The sequence below is a fragment of the Conger conger genome, chromosome 12, assembly GCF_963514075.1.
Source record: "Conger conger chromosome 12, fConCon1.1, whole genome shotgun sequence".
NCBI lineage: Eukaryota > Metazoa > Chordata > Actinopteri > Anguilliformes > Congridae > Conger > Conger conger.
Genome location: NC_083771.1, coordinates 10,452,795 through 10,468,782, shown reverse-complemented (window position 1 = coordinate 10,468,782; position 15,988 = coordinate 10,452,795). Strand labels below are relative to the sequence as shown.

General features: G+C 44.3%; 1 protein-coding gene across 4 annotated transcripts in view; it reads left to right on the top strand.

Annotated features, from left to right (window-relative positions):
- The window catches only part of LOC133142500 (astrotactin-2), a 374,986-nt gene that overhangs the window by 155,859 nt on the left and 203,139 nt on the right, over positions 1–15,988 (top strand). For 2 of the 4 annotated variants that reach the window (XM_061263760.1, XM_061263759.1), the window contains one exon: positions 11,597–11,733. In XM_061263760.1, the coding sequence (XP_061119744.1) occupies positions 11,597–11,733 (137 nt within the window). The remainder of the gene's footprint in view (positions 1–11,596; positions 11,734–15,988) is intronic. The other 2 variants (XM_061263757.1, XM_061263756.1) reach the window with 1 other exon arrangement.

Below are 15,988 nucleotides of genomic sequence, written 5' to 3'. Positions count from 1 at the left end.
ATCCATCCGTCTGTCTGTCCGTCTGTCTCTCTGTTTTTCTGGACCACGCTAAGCAATTGAAACTCGATTAAACAAACGAGAGTTAGTGCGAGAGTGAGAGAGTCATCCGTTCTGCGAGGGGTCCACACACCTTACTGAGCTTTCAGTACAATCTGTACTAAAACGGTAAAAAAGGAAAGAATAAATTCAGCTGACATATTTCTAAGGTGTTGCAGTCAATCAAAGCTAAACATCCTAACACATCCTCACAGTTAAAAGCAGGTACAAGATCCATAATGTGACAAGCCACTTATGAACAGCTCATTTACACTCTGGCTTCAAAATAATGATGGGGCTAATATTAGTGATGAGAACACACCTGATAGAAAAGTGTGTGTGTGTGCTGTGCGTGTGTGTGTGTGTGTGTGTTTCTGTCTGAGGGAGATGAATGAGAGAAAGCTCGGCATTTTGACTGATGATGCTTCCTCCATCTTGTACATATGTTGTGTGTGTGATGAAGCATCGCACATCAATGTGTAGGGAAAAAGCTAATGGCTCAATCCATTGAATAAATCTTAAATCCGCATATTTGACAAGTAAAATATAGCTCACTACTTTTATTTATGTATTCATGTTCATCCTTTATCAACAGTGTGAATATGTCCAGAATGGTACACAGCACTTAGTAAGGCGGTGTATCAACACTGTCCTGACCACAAGAGTGTGTGCGAGCGAGAGAGAGAGAGAGAGAGAGAGAGACGGAGAGAATATTATTCAGCAGTCATCTGTATTGCAGAGATAGTACTCTCTCCTGAGGTGTGGAGCTGTGCTCTAAGCTGGTAAAGCAGGCTGCAGTTTGCTGTAGGTCAAGGTTTCCCCCTCGTTCGATATTACAAGGTTTACTGCCTGCAGGAACTGAGCAAATTTGCGCTGGCGAGAACGGCAGAGCATCGGCGCTGAGCTTTTCACGCATACGTTCCGGTCCGCTAGCTTTCCAGCCTGGCTCGTGCGACGCTACGCTAATGCCAATGAGACGCCGGCTGTTCCTCAGCCCGAGCTAGCTACACTCACCTTGGAAAACTTATTGGAACTATTTTCAAGAAAATGTATTTGTCAAACTTATAAGGGTTGTTTTCAAATCTGTTTGTCGTCTCTCCTTCGATTTCTTACTTATAGCTCACAATGTACACAGTGTGAGAGTGTAAAATAAACGTTTTTATTGTGCGGGCGTACGTGTCTCTGACGAGCTGAAGAGCTGTTTTGTTCTGTCCTTTGTTGGGTTGTTCTTACTGCTTGCAGTTCTCCGTTTCACCACGTTTGATCTCCAGTTTGATCTCTTCTTGAGGAAATTTGCAGCTGTTTTGATGTCAGTTGCCTGCTCAACCCTAGAGAATTTTTTTTTTTTTTTTGCTTCGTGTGGCACATAATGGCTGCCGTTGCATCACCCAGGTGGGTGCTGAACATTGGTGGAGGTTGAGGCGAGTTTCCCCCTCATCACTGTTAAGCCCTTTGAGTATGAGATAAGCGCTATATGAATGTAATGATCTATCTATCTCTCTGTAAATCTTGATCGTATTCCTGTGATAGAAACTGTGAAGTTTGAAGAGTTAATCGCTTCTTGACCGGTTCCTCTGTCGAATGAAGCACGTTCATTGAAGCACCACCAGTGTCCTGTGGTTGTGTTTGCTAGCTCTGAAGGTGTGGTATTGCACGGTGACCTTGCCTGAGTCTGTACACTGTGATTATATAGCTGTGCCAGCAGCACCACTAAAGCTGGGCTGGCCAGCCTATTCACAGCTGTTCAAACGGCTCAACTCAATATGGCCTAGGGTGAACTCACCAGTGTGTGTGTGGAGGCCTGTGTGTCTGAGTATGTGTGTGTGCATGAGTGTGTGTCTGTGTGTCTGTGTGTCTGTGTGTGTGTGTGTGTGTGCGTGTGTGTGTGAGTGTGTTTGTGTGTGTGCGTGTGTGTGAGAGAGAGTGTATGTGTGTGTGTGCGTGTATGTGTGTGTGTGTGTGTGTGTGTATGTGTGCACGTGTGTGCATGTGTGTGCGCGTGGGTGTGCATGTGTGCGTGTGTATGTGTGTATGTGTGTATTTGTGCGCGTGTGTGTGCGTGTGTGTGCGCATGTGCGCATGTGTATGTGTGTATATGTGTGTGTGTGTGTGTGTGTGTGTATGTGTGCGCGTGTGTCTGTGTGTGTGTGCGTGTGTATGTGTGTATGTGTGTATTTGTGTGTGACAGTGTCTGTGTCAGTCAATCAGTCTTTGTTCACTCAGCACCGCACCATCAACACAGCGAGTGAACATAACCATGAAAATCCATCTGTGCTGACCAGGGAAAAGATTTAGTGTTCTCTGTTTGTGTGTGCGCATGCGCAAGTTCTTGCATGTGCATGTGTGATGGTGTGTGTGTGTGCACGCAGACGTGTGGTGTGTGTGTGTGTGCCTGTGTGCATGTGGGTATGTGTTTTATTTGCGTGTGTTTGTGTTTTATGTGTATGTGTTTCATGTAAGTGTCTCTGTCTGTGTTTTATGTGTGTGCATGCTTGTGTTTTTTGTGTTTGTGTTTTATGTGTGTGTGGCTTGGGTTTTATGTATGCATCTGTATGTGTGTTTTATGTATGTATGTGTGTGTGTTCGTGTTTTATGTATGTGTGTGCATGTGTGCTTGCCTGGTGCGAGCGCGTGTGCTTTTATTCATGAGTATCATAAGAAGGTGCTGATTTTGCTCACACTGGAATGCATCATTCTGGAAGTCTGGAAGGGTTAATAAACCATCGAGCTTGTGTCTCTCCAGCAGGGAGATTAATCCCCTGAGGCATCAGGGAGAAAGGAGCATTAAATCTGAGACTTCTCCCCTTCTGCTGCCCCTCAGAAGTTCCTCACACATCTTATTACCCTCACCACTGCCTACAACCTCACAGTAAGCCAGAACCAATATCTAAACGCACCAACTCAAACCTGCAGAAAGCACGATGTCAGATGGTTTGACGTTTTCTTGGTATATTTATCACCCCTGCAATAATAATTAATATGATAATATTGCAGCCCCATATCATAGGAGACACAAAAATTGTATGTCATGTATGTGACCATATGTCATTGCACTCCAGCTTACAACCGTGGCCCGTGGGTGTTGTTTTATGTTCAAAGAATTTCATGAAATGCAGAGGGAAGTGTATATTGTATATGGTTGTAGAATACTATGTAGTAACCTTTTGTGTGTGTGTGTGTGTGTGTGTGTGTGTGTGTGCATGCATTAGCATACAGTACGCAGGGATCCTCCAGGACCAACGTTGTACAGCCTTTCATTACAAGAATGTAGCTGTGTGTTAGGCGCTAGCATTACATTATCACCCAGTCGCAGAAACGTATTACAGCCATGCACAGTGCTGTACACATGCTTACTCTCCTACAGAGCCCCATCAGTGAGAGGACCATCAGATTCTCACTGTCTTGCGCACCACCCCACCCCTCCACCATCCCTCTGCCTCAATCCTCAATTCTCATTCTGTTCAGGCCCCAAGAGCACATGAGGAATATTCTTGTTCTTTTGATTTCACACCTATTTTTCAATGACTTCCTTGGTGTACACTGACAGGTCTATATACTTATCTGTCTCTCTCTCACACACAAACACACACTCTTTCTCTCACACACACACACATACTCTTTCTCACACATGCACTCACCCAAATACTCTCACGCTTTCACACACACATACTCTCACACTCCCTCACCCACGCACAGACGCACACAAACACACACACACACACATTCTCACACTCACACACACAAACTCTCACAAACGCACACACTCTCTCTCACACACACACACACGCACTCCCTCTCTCAGTCTTGCTCACACCTGCACACACACACACACACACTCCCGCTGTTCCGGTTAAATCACAGTTAACCTTTTCAGGCTGAGGCTGATGCGTGGTAGCAGCCAGCCTCAGTCAGTGGCGGAACAATCACCGCCATCCATCAGCGCCGTTACCACGGCGACCGCGCCCGAGCCCCCTCAGAGACCCCCCACCCCTGGGGACGGGATCACGTGCCCCCCCCCCGGCGCACCCCGAAATCAGCGATTACCTCTTACTGCGCGTGACAAAGTCCTATCTCTCTAATCACACGCCAAGGAGCTTCCTGTCACTCCAAAGGAGGAAGGGGCGGGGCGGCGTGGACAGGAAGCGCCCGCGTTCTCTCCCGCCCGTCACCCCCCCGGCTCATTAGATGGGCGGCGAGCGCCGTCGGAGGAACGGCCTAATCTCCCCGTTGGGTAATTTACTCTCCTGTCGTCGTGGCAGCGACCCCTCTCCGCTCGCACCGTTAGCGAAATGCTAATGCGCCTCGCCGCTGATATCGCCCGTAAACACACAGATAAGAGACGTGTAACCTTATTCTTCACCGCGCTTAAACATCTGCTTTTACTCGGCTCGCGAGTCACGGCAGTTAACGCGGCCCACTTTATCGTTTGTTCTACTTTTGTTTGTTCTGAGTTATTACCTCCTAATAGCTACCGCTATTTTCCCACAACTAGGCGCGGATACTGAAGTGCGTCCTTCTCTGGACGTCTTCGTAAACGCAACGGAGTTGTTTAGTATTGTCATAAATGCACAGGAGTTGTTTCACCTTGTCATAAGTGCACAGCAGTTGTGTCATATTGTCATTAATGCACAGGACATGTAGCACACCATTGTTATTGCACAGGAGTTTTCTATCACCATCAGTTGAGATGGAGTCAACAGAATTAGCCTCTCTCAGAGTTGGTGTTAGCGTCAGTCAAACATCTCTCGTATGGAGTCGGTAACGTAATTGTGCAAGCACGGCACAGATACGACTGGAGTCAGAGAAACTCGGTTCAGCTGGGTTCATTTTCTTTCTAGTGGGGACTCAAAAGGAAGACGTCCTGAAGTGGCTTGCAACAATAAGCGGATGCCATTTCTGTAGATATTGCAAACATTCACCTACATTAAACAGAAAATAATAACAGCCAATAAGCTGATTAAACAGAGTGGTTCTCAAATGCAACTCTCTGCTAAGGACCCACTGTATACGCTGATTTTCCCTTGTACCGTAACTGAGCAGTAATTAGCTTTTAATTTTTCTTAATTGGACGCTTAATTTCTGCTGGAGGATGATTTATCATCTTAAGAACACGTTGCGTCGGAGATATCTGCGTACATAAACATCCCACACTCAAACAACAGGGCTTTTAGTCCATCAGATCATCGAATGCCGTAATTGTTGAAACGGCACATTATTCATTCTGGGAGAGGTTACACTTCTAAATGGATTTGAGTGCACACTGACAGGTGAACTATCTGGGTCCTCGTTTCAGAGCAGTTGGCCTCTGAAACGAGACGGTGAGAAATGAAGAAGGGGTCACTGACTGTTTGTCTGAACAACAGCTGAACCTCTTAACCATGTCTGCATGCGTTTATGCATCGAGTTGCTGCCGCATGATTGGCTGATTAGATATTTGCATTAATGAGCTGGTGTACAGTTCTACCTAATAAAATGTTCACTGAGTTCAAATGAGGACAGCATTGGCTCAGGCAGTAAGAGCAGTCATCTGGCAGTCGGAGGGTTGCCGGTTTGATCCCGTCCTGGGCTGTGTCGAAGTGTCCCTGAGCAAGACACCTAACCAACAAATGCTCCTGACGAGCTGGTCGGTGCCTTGCATGGCAATCGCCGTTGGTGTATGAGAGAGTGTACGAATGGATGAATGAGAGGCATCGATTGCACAGCGCTTTGGATAAAGGTGTGACATACATGCAGTTTACCATTACCAAATTTACCATTTTATTACTATTGAAAGTGATTGTGTTTGTGTTATAACATCATACGCTGTTCGGGAGCGGCACACGTATGACAACGTAATGCTGACTTTGCCGTACGGTTTAAAGTACACCGCTACGAGAACCTCCATCTTTTAGACCTGTGTTTTACTGCGGTGCTCACCTGTGTGCAGGGTAAACGTCTGTCTGAGCTGCAGCTCTGCTCTGAGAGTTTGTGTTTGATCTGCGGAGGGCCTCCGGGCTCCCCCGTCTTCCTGCGAGCCTCAAACCCGAACGGATCCCCCCGTGCCTGCACCGCAGCAGGAACGAAGTGTCATCCCCCGCACCCCCGGCTCCCCCAGCGCCCCGTCCGCCTGCCCCCCGTCCCCGGATTTCAGCGAGCGCCGACATACACACGCCACTCGCCACACGCCACTCGCCACACGCCACACGCCACACGCTACACGCCACACGCCACACGCCACATGCACACCGCTTCAGCGTTCCCTGTTTGAGCCCTTTAAACGGCTCTTTAAATCAGCGCGGGGGAAACGGGATGTAACGGAGGGAAGGTTGCTGAGGAGATGCTTTGGTTAGCATTAGGCTCTGTGCTTCATGTACAGAGGGAAGGTTGCTGAGGGTATGCTTTGGTTAGCATTAGGCTCTGTGCTTCATTTACAGAGTGAAGGTTGCTGAGGATGTGCTTTGGTTAGCGGTAGACCCTGTGCTTCATTTACAGAGTGAAGGTTGCTGAGGATGTGCTTTGGTTAGCGGTAGACCCTGTGCTTCATTTACAGAGGGAAGGTTGCTGAGGGTGTGCTTTGGTTAGCATTAGGCCTTGTGCTTCATTTACAGAGGGAAGGTTGCTGAGGGTGTGCTTTGGTTAGCATTAGGCCCTGTGAGTGTCCCTGCTGGTTGTACTTATCCAGGGCATCCTCCTGGCTCTGTGTGCCTTTTACTGGCCTGATCCTGAGGCTCAGTGGCCTTAACCTCATTCAGCGCCCAGGGGACCAATCTGCTAATCAATCTGTCCACTGTGTGTGGCAGGAACAGCCCTGTGCAGCCTGGACCTGTGCTGTGTGTGTGTATGTGTGTGTGCGTGCGTGCATGCGTGCGTGTGTGCGTGAGTGCGTGAGTGCGTGAGTGAGTGAGTACTCCATACCCATGCTACGCATTACACCAAAACCTTTCAGGCGGTACAGATGAATAATATGCATAAACTGGAAACAATAAGAATAAAAAAGTTCAACTACACCAGAGATTCATGTAAAGTAAAATAATTAAAAGAGATGGCAGCAAAAAAAATTATTTGCCTTCAGCAGTGTAGGGACTAGGTGAAGAATGCAGAAAAGATAATTAACAGCACTAATTAACTATTTATACCCCGAAACACACCTGCACATTTACAATTACACTACAAGCCAACAAGCATCAAAATAGTTCAACAACATTACTTTAAAAGTAAAGTAAAATGATTACACTAACTGGAATCACGCTGAAAAAAATCTGATCTAATCTAATGATTTTCCTACAGGGCTATTTTTCCTTTCAAATATTTTTTATTTAATCTTCTCTTTTCTTCTATTTAATGAAGAAAAGTTTCAATTTTTTATGAATTTTTTTCCATTTTTATTGAAATTAAGTGGTAAGAAAACAGGTGATTTATGTGTATGCACACATAAGGTGAGTGAGAGCGTACTTTAATGTTTTCTCCAGCGATGTGGTGCAGGAACATGTAGAAGAATGCCATTGTAATAAATGAGAGGGATTTTATTGACTGTTTCAATGGCTCACCTGTGTATTCTGCCAATTCGGGAGCTATGTGCCAGTCTGTGGGAGGGACCAGGAACAGCTGCTGTCCGAGGTCCTGTAGGACTCCCTGACTGTAGGAGAGAGAACAGGCACAAGTGCTGTCCAAGGTCCTGTAGTCCTCCCTGACTGTATGAGAGAGAACAGGCACAAGTGCTGTCCAAGGTCCTGTAGGCTTTTCAGTCTGTAGAACAGGCACAGATGCTGTCCAAGGTGTTGTAGGCCTCCCTGTCTAGAACAGGCATGGCTGCTGTCCAAGGTCCTGTAGGCCTCCCTGTCTGTAGAACAGGCATGGCTGCTGTCCAAGGTCCTGTAGGCCTCCCTGTCTGTAGAACAGGCACGGATGCTGTCCAAGGTCCTGTAGGCCTCTCTGTCTGTAGAACAGGCACAGATGCTGTCCAAGGTCCTGTAGGCTTTTCAGTCTGTAGAACAGGCACAGATGCTGTCCAAGGTGTTGTAGGCCTCTCTGTCTGTGGGAGGAAACAGGCTTGTTAGGACAGAAAGGAAATCCAGCAGTGTTAACACTGACGAGGTACTGTGTAAGTGTAGCTGTGTGCCTCCTAGCTACTCGTTTGAAAGAAAAAGGCTTGAGAGATTACAGTAGTGGTGTAGTTTAGGACTGTGAGTCAGCATGTAAACATCCCTCACCCTGTGGAGCCTGAGAACAGCACAAAATCCTCCGTTAACTGAGCACAGTTAAAGCAAGCCTGGGATCCGGCCACAGAGAACAGATACATAATAATCAAAACATAAACACAGGCACATATGTATCTGCTTCAGGAGCAGCCTGACATCGTAGGCCCTCAGAGTTAAACACGTGTTTTCTGTCTGCACATACGATGTGGTTTCAACACAGGATTTTAACAGGGTTTTAACACGGTTTAAACACTGTTTAAACAGGATTTTAACATGGTTTTAACACGGTTTAAACACTGTTTAAACAGGGTTTTAACGTGGTTTTAACACGGTTTAAACACTGTTTAAACAGGATTTTAACATGGTTTTAACACGGTTTAAACACCGTTTAAACAGGATTTTAACACGGTTTAAACACTGTTTAAACAGGATTTTAACACGGTTTAAACACTGTTTAAACAGGATTTTGACATGGTTTTAACACGGTTTAAACAGAGTTTAAACATGGTTTTAACGTGGTTCTAACATGGTTTTGGGCCTGGGTTCAAATAGTATTTGTTTTGGATTCATATACCTTTGACTAAGCTTGCCTGGTGTATTGGAACATGTACATGAAACAATCCCAAAAGTGTAAACCCTGCCTATCTGTTCCTCCTTGTAGGAATACTTGCACCAGGGAAGATCAATGGAGTATATAAAAGTATTTGAACTATTCATACTAAATGGTATTCATACTGACACTATTTAGCTCTTTAATAAGCAGTAAAATTGACTTCAGTGGTAGGAAAAGGTGAGCATTACTGGTAGCGTAGTGGTTAAGGTAAATGACTGGGACACGCAAGGTTGCTGGTTCTAATCCCAATGCAGCCATTATAAGATCCGCACATCCGTTGGGCCCTTGAGCAAGGCCCTTAACCGATGCAATACAGGGGATGATTGTCTCCTGGTTAGTCTAAACAACTGTACGTCGCTCTGGATAAGAGCTTCTGCCAAATGCCAATAATGTAATGTAATGGCTGAATGGCCTGTTCTTGCCATTATGTCATGTTACAGAGCACCGTCTCAGAGATATAAAAGAACAGAAAGAAAGTATACAGTGAGAGAGAGGGAGGGGAGTTGAGAAGGAAAGGAGAGGATGTGAGAGGTGTGAAGGTGATGGAGCGAGAGGTGAGAGACGGAACGGAGAGGAGGAAACAGAGCGAGAAGTGTGTGTGTGTGTGTGTGTGTATCTGCATCTGTGTGTCTGTGTCTGTCTGTGTGTGTGTGTGTCTGTGTATCTGCATCTGTGTGTCTGTGTCTGTCTGTGTGTGTGTGTATCTGCATCTGTGTGTGTGTGTGTGTGTGTATCTGCGTCTGTGTGTGTGTGTGTGTGCGTGTGTGTGTCTGCATCTGTGTGTCTGTGTCTAGGCATCAGTAAGTGCGTGCCTGTGTGTGTGTTTGTGTGCGTCTGTGCACTTGTGCTCGTCTGTGTGTGTGTGTGTGTGTGTGTGTGTGTGTGTGTGTGTGTACGCATGTGTGTGTGCATACCTGTGTGTGTTTGTGTCTGTGTGGGCACGTTTGGATGTGTCTGCATCTATTTGTCTGTGTGCGTGTGTGCTTGTGTGTGTGCGTGCACTTGTGCATGTGTTTGTGTGTGTGTGTGTGTGTGTGTGTGTGTATGTATGTGTGCGTGTATGCTTGTGTATATGTATATGTATCTGTCTGTATATGTTTGTATGAATGTATGTACTGTGTTCCATGTATTTGTGTGTGTACCTGTTTGTCTGTGTGTGTACCTGTGTATATGTATGCGTTTTCACCTGTATATGTATGTGTGTGTGTGTGTATGTGTGTGTCTGTGTCTGCGTATATTTGAGTGTATCTGATTTGAGCGTGTTTCACACATACAGACTCATCTGTGAAGAGAAAGGGATTCATGGTAAAAGTGTGGAAACGTTTCCCTTCTTCCCCAGTATCTTTCCTCAATCGAACGGTAATCCAATCCGAACAGAGCGGCTGATGGAATCGCTGAGCATCACTGTAATTGTAGTCCTTTGGCTCGGCCCACACTCGCCCAGTGCCATTAACCCATCCTCTGATCCTCCTCCCAGCCCAGCTGAATGCACCGCACACTCCCCCCCCGCCACGTCCCCACGGTCCCTCGACCGTTTAATGTGAGCCACACGCCGTCCGGCAAACCCAGTCTGTCAACCACCCCGCTGATAGAGGGGCCTTGAAGTGCAGCCTTCCTACCCCCACCCGCCCCTTTAATCCCGGCAGTCAACGCTTCTGAACCAGCTCAGTTTCCACAACAGAGACATCTGAGGCCTTCTTCAATTAAAGTCCGTCACACGGAAAATATAGTTAATTTATTTATTTATTCATTTTTATGGTCATGTTGCTTCGGGTTGTTAGTGAAGTCCCATCTCTGACACGCACATTCGCAGAGTTGCGTTGTTTGCACTGTTTTGTTGATCCCTGGCTTCCTAACAGTCGCGTTTGCCGTCGTCCCACAAAGCGCTCTCTTGATTGTTCGTCCCCCTTCAGCCCAAATTGCCGAGCGTTTCTCTTCTGTTTGTGCCGTCAGTATGATATGCATGGTTTTTACGCTCAAGTTTTAAATTGCAGTTGAAATCAGGGCTGAAAAAGATTCATCGTGTGATTGCGAAGCATCTATGAAAATTATTTCTCTTTTTTTCCATTGCCCTTTACGAATAATGGGGAAGTGGTTGTAAGCCTTTTAACCTTGTGCTGATTTTGTATGCCTGAGTTGGATGTTGTATTTATCACTGTACTTTTGCCTGCATTGATGTTGGCAAGAGACAAGATGTGCAATTTAGCCTGACAGCTATTTCTGGGACAGCCAAGTGGCTGGGAGATGAATAATGGATGGATGGTTTGATGGATGGATAGATGAATGGATGGATGGGTAGATGAAAGGATGGATGAAAGGATGGATAGATGGATGGATGGTTGGATGAATAGATGAAAGAATGGATGGATGGATGGATGAAAGGATAGATAGATGAATGGATGGATGATGGATGATAGATGAAAGAATGGATGGATGGATGAAAGGTTGGCTGGATTGATGGATGATAGATGAAATAATGGATGATGGATGGATGGATGGATGAGAGAATTGGTGGATGGATGAATACTCTTGCTCTTAGAATACTTGTGCTCTCACATGTCACTCATCTTGTGCTGTACATGTGCTGTACTCAGAAATAACATTTCTGAATGTGAGACTGGGAAACAAAGACTTGAAACCCCGCTAAATACATACATAAATAAAATAATCTCTCGTCATTTCTGAGAGATAAATATAAAAAATGATAAACTATGATTTTATGCTTCACAATTATCGTCGTGTTATCTCTATGAATTAAGTGGAACTGCAGAGGGAAAGAAAAGTTCTACCTCCTCTCCCTAGGGGGCAGTGTGTTCGGGCATCCCGGGTACTCAGGACCAGAGGCTCACGACGAAAACCAGCTGAAGTTCTTCACAGAACAACACAGGGGTCGGCGCAGGAGTAAAGGTATTGTAAAACACCAGCGGTTCAAGCTTCCTCAAATAGAATGTAGAGAAAATAACACGTGTTCACTCCTCCTTGTTTCATCTTGGGTCCTCAAGAGCTAATGGAAGTAATAACTGTCATAAGTCAATGACGTCCCCTCTGTTAATATACTGTAGAACAACATGAACTTTCTATGTTTCATTGCAGGAGTGATTTAACCATCTAGTATCTCTGATATTTGTGAGGTAAAACTGGGTCATTTTATACACTCTTATCAGTCACATATTGACTGAAAAGCTTTTTAAGTTGTTGAGGTGGAGAAAGGCTGAACCAGTATGAGAGCCTTTCAATTCAGTTTCACAAAAGGATCACATCAATCTAGGAGGACACCATTGCTCCTCATGCTCGGTATCGTTTAGATGAAACAACATTATTCTTTATGTTGTCTGCATGCTCCTACAAACCACAGCAAATTCCTTGTATGTGAAAACTACTTGGCGAATAAAGCGATTCTGATTCTTATTCTGATTCTGAGATGGAGGTCCTTGCCTGCATGTTAAAGTGAAACAAGCTCCAAAATGGAGGTCTTTCTCTATCCTTAAGGTGAAACAAGCTCCAAAATGGAGGTCTTTCTCTATCTTTATAGTAAAACGAGCTCCAAAATGGAGGTCTCTCTCTATCCTTATGGTAAAACAAGCTCCAAAATGGAGATATTTTCCAATGGAAGGACAAAGTTCAGGTGCAAGTTTTCTCCCATGGCTGAATTTATTTCTGAAAGCAGAGAGCGTGGATAGGGGACAGCAACCTGCTGTTTGATGAAGAAATGTTCCACAGAAAACATTTTTAGAGAAGTATAACACCGACTTTACCAAAACAATCACGAAAGAGCAGCACTGACCTGAAACCAACAGAGGAGCTAAACTGCACCAGGGGTTTGGAAATTTACTGCAAGTTGCACTGGACAGAGATCTCTCACCCCACCTCCACTCGGTGGAGAGGAAATTGATTTTGGCCCGCAGGGACGTGCCTTGCCATAGAAGCAGTCAGGCGAACACACACAGGCTGTGCATTTGTTTTCAGATCTCACTACCTCTGTCGCATTTCCTGTCCAGAATTAGAGAACCGTACAAAGAGGGTAGCTGGAAGGATCGCATTATAGTTCCTTCAACTCGTGATCTCAACGTGCTGTTCGGTGAATGGGGTTATGGCATCAAATCCAGGGATACTACACTGTCCTGTGTCCTTGACAAAGGTTACTAACCTGAATCAGGAGCATATTGACCGATAACGTGAGGAGTAGCCTAAGCGTTGTGCGTTAAAAAAAGTGACACTAATAATTAATAAAGTTACAAGTTACAAAGTCATAACATACAGTAAGCGCAATTAACATAAAGCTGAATGTGCTTAAGCAACAAAAATGGTAAAACATGTGCCTTGTAGAATAGCCTAATAATTACATTATGTGTTCAGTACTTTTCTTGCACAAAGCACTTTAAAACGTTTGAATTTTTTGTGTGATCAATTCATGGCTGTTCAAATTATGTATCTGGATCTTGGGTTCATTCAGAAAGGTGACGCAAAACAATAAGATTGAGTAGTTTCATAAGAATACTGTCACTGACAGTACTAAAGACAGCCTTCTTCTATTTCTGTCAGTTAACAGCCTGTGACCACCTGCGCTTCTAGTTTGGAGGTAATAGCACAAATTAAGTGGAAAGTATCAGTAAGAACGGACATGATTGCTGTAAGTTCAGCCCGTTTACCTAGACGGGGTTCACTTTATTTTTATTTTTAACTTCGAGCACCTGCGTGTGACCGTAAGCAAATTTTTTATCAAAAGAAAACATACAGTTTTCGTTGATCAAATTTAGCTGTCAAGAAACACAGATGTCAAATTAGTATTTTTTATAGGGAAGAGAGCCAATGTGGCGGACGGCTACTCACTCGAACACGATCCACCCACAACGGTTCTGGTGCAGAAACTAATTAATTTCTGCTGGATCTAAAAGGAGAGACCCTGGTCCAGCTAAATTATATCCATGACAAAAGCATGACATTAGTCATTAGAGGCGCCTTCTGCAGCAGTACTCTTCACTTTGTTTGTGCCTCCAAATGATTAAATGGAATAAAGGTAAAAAAAAATACCATTCTCCTGCCTCAGAGCCATCAAATGGGGAACGCTAATTCGGAGCAGGCGAGAATAATTAAAGCTACGCTGGCCGCCCGCTGTTGCTAAGAGCTCTCGCCTGCTAGTGTTATCAGAACATCCATACAGAGACAGGGCGATTAGGGAGAGTAGTTAAAGTAATGAAGATGACAGTGGCAGTAATTATGATGATCAGTTATTTCCCGTTTTATTCCACCTCTGATGTATTTGTGCGACAGCGCTCACGAGTCCTTGAGGATATTTCTCTCTTGGAGTGAGATTAGCTTCATTCATCTCCCGCCATCGCGATGAGCTGAGGGCCACCTTCGCTCAAAGCAATTTTTTTCGCCTCTTTATTTGTTTTACTTATTCATGTTAAAAATCCAACCGGACAAAGGAAACTTCAACACCAACAAAACATAAATAAATCAGTATTCAGCCAAGCTCGATGTTCAACGCTTGGCTCGCGGTACCAGTTCTGAAACGATAAACATGCTAAATAAAGCATTAATGATTATATTGTAAATTATGAATAAAGTCACTGTTGATATTTTGTCCACAAATACATCTGTTAATGCAGCGCTTGCCAGATTGAGAACATTTAAACAAGTTTACAGTATGAGATGTGGCTGCCATGTAAATTGGCCTATATTTTATCAAATTATGGGTGATTATTTATAAGCTGAGTAACATATAAAGAGTCTAAAATAAAAGGCGGTATCACATACAGTATTACTATTGTGGGAATATATTCCAAACGTATAAATAATTGGACATTCCATTGGAAATTCCTCACTTTCTGCAGCTGGACGTTTTGTCCTCCCCGCACAAGAGGGCGCTGTAGACTCCGAAGACTCCTTTCCACTATATTAGTCAACAATCCTCCCATCGCAGTACATTAATCGCCTCAGCTAATCTGCTTGTTAGCACGAGTGAAGCTATTGGGACGCATGGGTGCTGGCTTTGAAGTAAATGTGTTCTGACACTTTGTCACTGAACGCTCAGCTGAACGCTGTGGTAAGCTCTGCGTGTGGTTAACACTGAGAGGAGACAAACCGCATGCATTCTGAGTGGGGAAAAAAGTCCTGGCTGTTATAAGAAATTCATGAGCTCGAGTGGATCGGCGATATTAGCCTGTGCGTGGAAGTTTTCGCACTCGACGACGCTCAGTTTTGTATTTTTATTTTTGATCTTTTACGCTGATGGTTTAACAGCCTTTCAGTCAACAAAACAAAAGGTTAATTCAGTCAGGATATTTGCTTGCATAAGTCGGAAAGGCATGATCGGTTCTGTGTTACAAAGCCTCTAGAAGGCACACTTTTTAATAATTTTTAATTGCTATAATCAAGAGAGAATAACTGGGTTTTGTGTGATTGCATTTTGGAATTAGAGACAACAATGCCACAGTTAATTAATGAGTTAATTTGTAAAAATTACAATAGGTCAATTTTAAAATCTGAAATGTTCTGAATGAAATATCGATTTCATAGAGCATAGAGTGTCCATAGGAACTGGAGAGGGTAGGACCATAGAGTGTACATAGGTACTAGAGAGGGTGTGAACATAGAGTGTACATAGGAAGTAGTAGAGAGAGTGGGAGCATAGAGTGTACTTAGGAAGTAGGAGTGGCTTGGCAGTGAAGCCTTGGATGTAGCAGGAAACTAACCTCTACTGCTGCTTGAAAACCAAGGTCATTTAACAACCAAAGAAAACCTCATTGGTCATTCTTTGTGATCAGAATTTTCATTATGTGTAACAGTTTGTGAAACAATGGTTGTTTTGGTCCAACTGTTTTGGGAAAACATTGGTTCTAATGTACATTATTATACATGACATATTTTCACGATCTGCTTTTTACATGAAATGTAAGGATCGTTAAACAAGTATTGTACCATTGGGGAAGTTTTATTTTGCCTTCAAAATTCTGATCTCTTCAATGGGCGCTTTAACATTCGGACTCAACAGGCTTACTTTCGGGGATACCCAATCACACGACGCATCATAACTCTAAGCAGACAGGTTACAGCAGTAGAAGTCGAGAAAATAAGTCAAATAAATACCTAATAAAGTACTCGGTGAGTGTATATTTACAGTCAGGCACTTAGCTGGACCTCTTATTCGGACAGACTT